General features: G+C 33.6%; 1 protein-coding gene across 3 annotated transcripts in view; it reads right to left on the bottom strand.

Annotated features, from left to right (window-relative positions):
- Positions 1-6,717, bottom strand: part of LOC106463078 (sodium/hydrogen exchanger 3-like) — a 76,638-nt gene extending 69,921 nt beyond the window's left edge. For all 3 annotated transcript variants that reach the window (XM_022390485.1, XM_022390483.1, XM_022390484.1), the window contains exon 1: positions 6,218-6,717. In XM_022390485.1, coding sequence (XP_022246193.1) covers positions 6,218-6,569 — 352 coding nt within the window. In that variant the 5' untranslated portion in view covers positions 6,570-6,717. The remainder of the gene's footprint in view (positions 1-6,217) is intronic.
- Positions 6,718-8,419: the final 1,702 nt, after the last annotated feature.

Genomic DNA, 8,419 nt, shown 5'->3' with positions numbered 1-8,419 from the left:
GTCGGTTAACCAATTCCACAACACGTGGTATCCCCCCCCCCCAAACATCTCTAGTAAAGACATTGAGCTAAAGACATTTGGCGAAGAACAAAATGGAAATAGTGCTAACACATTAGACAGAGATCAGTGTGAATATATTTTTTTCAAATAAACGTCTTTCCCCAACACTTATTTTTACATACTACATGTATGCTAAGTTTCTGTGTACTCAGAATTTAATTTAAATTGTGTAATCTTTTTTTTTATCCTATTTTCAATGGAATATATCACTGTATAATATACAAAAAAGATTATTTACTAGAATATTGTAATAATATGTAGTCTCCTTTACGAAACACTTAAAAAATGCAAAAGTTAAGTTCCACGTGATGAGCCGGTCATGACCTAGTGGTTTATATGCGGACTGTGAATCCGAAGGTTCACGGTTTCCGCAAAAAGTGTGCTATGCAGTTTCAGATGCATTATAAAAGTGACTGTTAAATCCCTCTACTTGATAGAGTATCCCAAAAGTTGGTGGTGGGTACTGCTGAATAGCTGCCTTCCCTCTAATTTATAAGTTGAAACTGAGGGATGGCTAGCGCAGATATATAACCTTTGTGATATAAAGCAGTAAAACCAAGAAAAGTCCAGTTTTTGTTGTTGTTTACATAAAGTGTGATTACTCTTTATCACAAATTAACAATTTAATCTATTAAACAACAACAATAACTTGGTACCGTCCATAATCAGTGCTAGAATTTATAGTGTATTTATGTCTCGACGATAATGGCACAATTTAGACGTTTTTCCTTGATATTCAGGAATGCGAAGGGTTATTCCTGTGTGGTGTATTTAAGATTGTTCTCTGTCAAAGGTTACCCTATGTCCAAGGTCACGATTCAACGTGGTCACTCCCCAACAATCATGACTGAGCGTAAATAAAAGAATTCCAAATCTTTTGTTGTAGAAGTTGAAATAACCCTCGGTTTTTCAAGGTTGTGAATTTTCAGTTTTGGTGACATCTGAATCCTTGTTTTGTAAAATACCAAAATAGCTCAATCTTTTTTTTTCTTTGTGTCGCTTAACTCCTCATATACTAAAATTTTAAAAGAACATTTAGGACGTCACACATCTTGAAAGCGACGAACAAAATGAACGTAACTGCGAAGTTACTCAAATGCATACGACTAGGGAATAAACAAATACTAAGTAATAATTATAGTCACGTATACCGAGGAAACGTTAAATGATAAACACAAAACAAAGAGCAACACTATAGCTCACAAGTTAACCGCGGCCAGGCTCAAATTAAAATTCGTTATTTTGCCTGTAGTTGAGGTTGTAACACAGTTTTCATTATTTACTTGCGATTTAGTTAACGATGGACGACGTGATTACAGCTACAAAATATTTCTTTTTATCATTTAAAAGAAAAACAACCATGAAGTAATAGTACTCTAGTAAACCTATTTAGTCACGTGAAATTAATACAGAGCAATACATTACATTTTCTGTATTTACCCATTACAGTCAAATATACACGATGATACGAAACATCTCCCCTTGACTTCATCGACACAAATACTACTCCAAGAATGAAAACTGCTGTTAGTATTAGCTATAATTATAAATTCTCTCCACACATTCACCAAGTTACTAACTCTGAAAATTATTTAGCACTTGATATCTATTAATAATGTAAAAAAGGTACGAATACTGAGGAGATTGAAATTCGTGGTTTACAAGCAAAAACTTGTACAATTATCTTTATTTTATAAGAGAGCTCTTCTTTCTCCAGTACGTATTTCACTCCAATTTTAATAACACCGTGGGTGTGTTGATATTTACATAAAAGATCAATAGATAACGATTCTCTGTAGATTTATATTATTTACAGATACCCAATAATACGTTACAGTTGCGACCATATTTAAATATATTCTATATGGACTATTTAAGGCCACACAAACGAATCAGAAAATGGTAGGCACGTAACCTCTAGCGACAAAAGTATACTGTGATTAGATAAAATGGTAATTCTTCAATCTCCAAATTTTGATAAGATCTTTCTAATCTTGTTTCTTAAGTTTTTATGTCAATTTATGTAGAATACATTTTAAGCAGCATATACCTTCAGTTGAATGTTACATATTTTTTGACAGTTTACTGCTGCATTGGCATTTTTTCCACTCACCCAACACACTGAACTTATTGAAAATAAATAACAAATGTAGAACAAATAATAAACACACGTACTGGTATGTAACTACAACAAAGTGTAAAGTTATTCTCAAAGGACCATCTTGAAGGCATTTTAACCAAATTTATCTTAAATAAAACTGTAAAATCCAACTACTTAAGAATAAATCTGTAAATCTATTTTTATGATATACCTCACATTCAGAACTACCGTTATTATTACATGTAGCTAGATGTTAAAAACACATAAAAGAACAGTATTATATAGCACAAGTAAGGTTACAGAGCTATGTTGCATGTATTATATTACTCTTGCTCCAAGTTTGAGACCTCGTGAATCGCGTACTAAACTTTTTGATTGTGGTATTTGTCTATAAATGATTGTGCTCATTTTAAAACGTAATAACTCTTAAACAACAGACCTGGAAATGGTAGTCTAAAAACCTTTAAGTGTTGTTTGAACCGTCTATTTCCGAGAGAGAACAGTCACTAGGAGAATTTGGTCAGTTTGAAGAAATGATTATTACCGGTAAGATGTAACCTTTAAGTGTTGTTTGAACCGTCTATTTCCGAGAGAGAACAGTCACTAGGAGAATTTGGTCAGTTTGAAGAAATGATTATTACCGGTAAGATGTAACCTTTAAGTGTTGTTTGAACCGTCTATTTCCGAGAGAGAACAGTCACTGGGAGAATTTGGTCAGTTTGAAGATATGATTATTACCGGTAAGATGTAACCTTTAAGTGTTGTTTGAACCGTCTATTTCCGAGAGAGAACAGTCACTGGGAGAATGAAGATATGATTATTACCGGTAAGATGTTTATAAAGGCACTGGACAATGTCATGCCGTATCGGGGGATTAATCATGTGTGATAATTACCCTAAAAACCGAGCTCCAAGCCACAGTACTTATATTTACCGACCTCTAAGATCGTACAACGCTTGTCAAATAGCACAAGCGCTTACAAAAATTTACAGAAACCAATGAGAGGTAGACATATCACGCCTCATCTACCTTCGTTTAAAAGTTAGTACGTTTCAAAATGTGTACAATCATCTGTAGACTCCCTGTAGTAGGACAAAATATAACAGGTAGACGTTTAAAATACTTCCTTCCTTATCATGACTTTTGGTTGACGAAGTCATTCAGTCAAGAGTTGTTTATTTTAGAGAATAGTGTTAGAATACTAATCACATCTTATAATAAGGAAAACGATGTAGCAATACTGGGACTTCCTTTTGTGCTTTCCGTTGTTCTTCCGTTCAGCGCACAGAATAGTATCGGGAAAACACGTACATGATATTTTTCACCTGATAGGCCAAGTAGCTCAACAAACTAAATTATTGCTAATGCAGGATAGTGTTGGTGACTTGTAATCTTAACGCAGCACTTAAGTGTTGTAGAACAAAGGATGAATGATGTATAGTTCATCTCACTGTATGATTATGTAGTGGCTTTGGGTCTTTTTTAAGAATAATAATGTTACGAAGAGTTCGATCATCTGTGGATATCCTAGATTGGATAACGTGTAATTCTATTTATTCGGCGATCATCTGTGGATATCATAAATTGGATAACGTCTAGTTCTGTTTATTCGACATATGTAAGTAACGGATGGGTATCAGATTCTGCAAATGTCTGTTTTGTCAAATTACTGGGCTAATGGAATGAATCACGTGTGAAATGTTCAGCCAATATCTGACTCACTTAAACAAGAGGAGCCCATTTCTATTGTCCAATTAATTTCCCCTCCCTTCTTGTGTATTAGTTCCCCTCCCTTCTTCTATAATGTGGTCAAAGAATGGAAGAAGAAACCCGTGATAAGGCAGGCAGTATCCTAAATAGATGATCAACTGAACATTCTGCGAAACGTTTTATTCTTTAAGGAAAGCAAGATGACGTTGGCCATTATCAAGAGCCGTGGGGGTCGAAAAAAACCACCCAATATTTTAAAAAGTCAAACATCCATTATCTTCCTATTTGTTTCGAGACAAACACTTAACAACTTTCATGCAAATCACTTCAATACTTCGTGTAGAAAGAACAGGTACACATTTTTATTTTGTTGGAAAATGACACCCTCCCAAATCTGTAGTGCTGTCTAAGCCCCTAATTATCTAGACGCTTATTACACGGTCATAGGTTGGAAATCCTGCTTTGCCAAGGCCATAGTTCAGCATAAGCTTTCGGACGGTGTATTTGCTGGACGTTAATGCAACATTATTCGTAAGAAAATATCACATATATTGAACATCTATCATAAACAATGTTACATTCATTGTGCACATTGGTTACCATAAACAAATTTAACTTTCTGCATATTTGGGCTCGTTTTTCTTTATCAAAATTCAATCAATTTTTTTTAACTTGTTAAACTAAGGACATCATATGGAATTCATTCATGAGTTAGATTTTGGCACTTGCAATCATAATTAAGCAGTAGTTGAAACTAACTACATCTGCGTTACATTAAACCATACAGTCACTTACCATATACTTCAATCCGTTTTTAATTCTTACGAAAGGACACGTGCTTTATTTTATAAAACAATTTTAGTTTTACTAAATTACTGCTTTAACTACAAATTTAAAATTAAACTTACAGAATAATTTTATTTTGTTTTGTGTAAAGATAACCAACTTTTTTCGCTGTTCCTATCTATATTGCCTCCCAGCGGCTCAGCGGTAAGTTTGATACCCGTGGTGGGCACAGACAGTCATTGTGTAACTTCGCACTAAACGACAAAACAAACTTAACTCTCGACTTTCTTCGGTACCCTCTCGACTTGTACGAACGAAGTTGTTAGTAAAAATAGATGAATTTAATACCCAGCAGTATAAAACATAGAGGGAAAAAAGGAATGGTGAATTTATATATTAGTATCGTTATGGTTAGGCACGTGTGTATTATATATATATACTAAACTAAATAAACTTTGCATTATCATTTTACCGAATAATCCGAAAACATGCGCCCAGAGGCGTCGCTAGGCCCTGGCATATGGGACCCGTACCCCCAATTCTATTTCACAGTACCCCGAATCTCCAGTTGATGTCTTGGAAAATCAAAAGAGAAAACCATTATCGATATCATACTGACAATGAAACGCCGAAAATTTCCTTGCTTATGGGCCCGAACCTCGAAACTTTGCGTTTAAAACCAAACCTTAGAAACACCACAAAAATTTCTAGAGGAAAATATGGTATAGTTTTCATAATTTTAGTTAACACTAATGAAAAAAGAAAAACAAACAAACAAGGAAGCACCAAAAACACCTCGCTAGTAGTACATATTTACGAATCTCAATTGACTATTGTCTCGAGTACATTCTATAGAAGCTTCGGGTGGCTTTGGAAATGTTATATTACTTGAAACAGGCAAGACTCGGAAGCAAAAACCATAATAACTAATGTATTTTTGAAACTTGAGTGAGAATTAAGCTATTTCATCTCTAAACTGCAACAACTGCTTTCACTTCATTTCTACAAAAGAATGTTTCACAACGTCTTATCTATGTGACGTGGAACACGGATGTAGGTAGCTACGATATTATAATAGAGGAGCTAAATTCTATAACTAGATATATATTTTACATACAAGTATACTAATAAATCTAAGTTCTTAAAAATTCCATGTTGGATTACTTGGATTCAAAATGTGAAACAGGTAAAAATTTTAATGTAAGAAAATACTTATAAAGCTGGAGGGGTCAAGTTCCTAGCCCTACGAGAAAGGAAATCGATAATTTTGGAAATTTCGACAGTAAACGATTTCCTTTTAAAACATAAGAAGAAAAAAAAAGTCACTGGTGGTCAGTTTACTTAAGTTACATGACCATTTATTTTCAACTGCTTATAGTATTAAATAAGGGTGTTTTTCATGGCACAACAAAATTCGTTGTGCTTGTAAGTTGTAATGATGCAGAAAAATACACGAAAAGAACAGCAATCAAAATCAAGGGCTTTCTTATTGGATGTTGTTGTTGTTATTTTTTGGGGGGAAGATCATTCAACAGAAACAAAGTACAAGCATAACTCACCAATTTTCGCTAATCCAGCGATTAAGATCCATGCGCTAATGATATAAGGGATAGAAACGTGTGGAAAGTCAACTGTGGCCACGTGATAACGATGATTTTCATGATTTTTGGTGTCTTCCTCGATAGAATTTCCTTGTTCACGTCGGTTAGCGATTCCCGACGAACTAGTGTGAAACACCGGCGAAACTGTTGGGTTGGTTTTTGAAAGGTGGTCTATATTTCGTGGGGTTTCTTCATGAACGCTTTCAGTGTTAACCCTTGCTTGTTCTGCAAGAGCCGAGCTTGCAGGTAAATTCAAAATCAAAAACACTGAAATAAATGTTAATTTTGTTCTGATGCTAACACTGGACATTGTTAGGTTTACCAAAACCGTAATTCTTCGGTAAGTTATAAAACCAAAATAAAACTCTCGCACAACGATTTCATGAACACTTGCAATTCAAGTGATATTGACATGTAACGTTTATGACAAAAATATCTTCACACATCTATCATCTAACCCATAGAGTCTCTCCTTCGTTACACAACTTAAATACGAGAAATCTGAACACTTGTGTCGCTGCTGGAAAACGACGATTCGTGATTGGATGGTTCAGTGTCGTTTAAAGAAAAGCACGTGACTCGGGATTCTTGCTGTTAGTACCATACTAACATAGATCTTAATAGTATGTTTGGAACTATCACCTTTTCTTTTTCGTTCAGAAGTTCAAATTCATAATATCCAGCGATTTTTTAGAATGCAAATGAGATGTGTAAAAAACAATATACGATGAACTAAAAAATTAATATGAAAAGATATACCAAAGACAAAAAGCATCAAATCTCGTCAAAGTATCTTGAAATATTTTCTTCTACCTAACTTTAACACCACCTTTTTTATTTCTTTTGAACAAATACAATTAAATTCTACGTACTTTCTTAAAATATCTATTGGTACTATTGAATGTTTTAATGAAGGGTATGATTTATAATTCTTTCTCACAAAATTCTAATATTTTGCGTTATATCTGAACAATGTATAGTTTTAAATATTTTCAACAGTTTTGTCGTTATAAATATACGCCAAATAGATAAATTCAAAATGAAAACGAAAGCACGACTGAACTTGAATTATCGTAATTCAGTTTCTCATCATTTGTGTTTGTCACGTTTGATATAGTAATTAAACTGACGGAAGATAAAAAAGGACGTCAGAACAATTCTCAAAATAAAAGCGTATAAATATTTTAGTGTGTTTTTATTCAAAATATTTTCCAAATACATAATTATTTTGCAATTGTTTTTCCTAACGTGATTGAAAAGAAATAACGAAGGAAAAATTAAATGAATCAAAACACCTGAAAAAGTTTGCTGTAACTCTACCTAAAGCTGTGTTCAGTTGGTCTTTTTATATTTGTTAAAGAAATATTTTAAATTGTGTTTAATAATTCTATAATAACTTGACAATTAAAGAATAAGAGATGTCACTTAACTTGCCTAAATTCTATACCTTTTTCATATGTGTTGCCTAGTTTTCGGATTGGCAGTTTTTGTCATAATGTCGGTAGACTTATTCCATTTTATCTTCTATTGGTTTAGTACTTGTCGATTGGTTGTGCTATCACTGTTGCTTCCTATGTAGTTTTGTTTGTTTTGTTTTGTTGTTAAACGCAATGCTACATAATGGGTTATAAGCGCCCTGCCCACGGGAGTATCGAAACTCGATTTTTATTGTCATAAGCATTCAAGTTATTTGTGCATTGTAAGTTCTTAAATATGCTGCTGCCACCCCCCCACCCCCTCCAAAGGGTTCATATTGGGTCTCTACAGTCTGTGGCAGAACGAGATGTCAATAGATTTAGCTGTTGTGATTTTTTTATTTCAACTTCAATGTGCTACTGTCCCCCTCTTTTTTTTTCTTTTCTTTTTTTAATTGTTACCTTAAAATATAGAATCGGACATAATTTATTAATTTGTAAATTAGTTGTTTTTTTTTATTTTTTTACTTGTATTAGACTTACTTTTTCGTGCCTACACAGTGGGCTATTTGTGCTTTTCCCTAAGGAGCCATATTGATAATGTAGTGTTTAAAAATGTATTAGGCCTAATACCAGTATCTTATTACAAAATGTAACTGTAATCATTCTTTGCAGACTTGTAAACGGCCTACGCACCATAGCAATTGTTATTGTAATATGAACACTTTGATTCTTCTTAGATAGT

This window comes from Limulus polyphemus, unplaced genomic scaffold (genome assembly GCF_000517525.1).
Source record: "Limulus polyphemus unplaced genomic scaffold, Limulus_polyphemus-2.1.2 Scaffold1319, whole genome shotgun sequence".
NCBI lineage: Eukaryota > Metazoa > Arthropoda > Merostomata > Xiphosura > Limulidae > Limulus > Limulus polyphemus.
The sequence above is the reverse complement of the archived record's forward strand: the minus strand, read 5'-3'. Positions and strand labels throughout refer to the sequence as shown.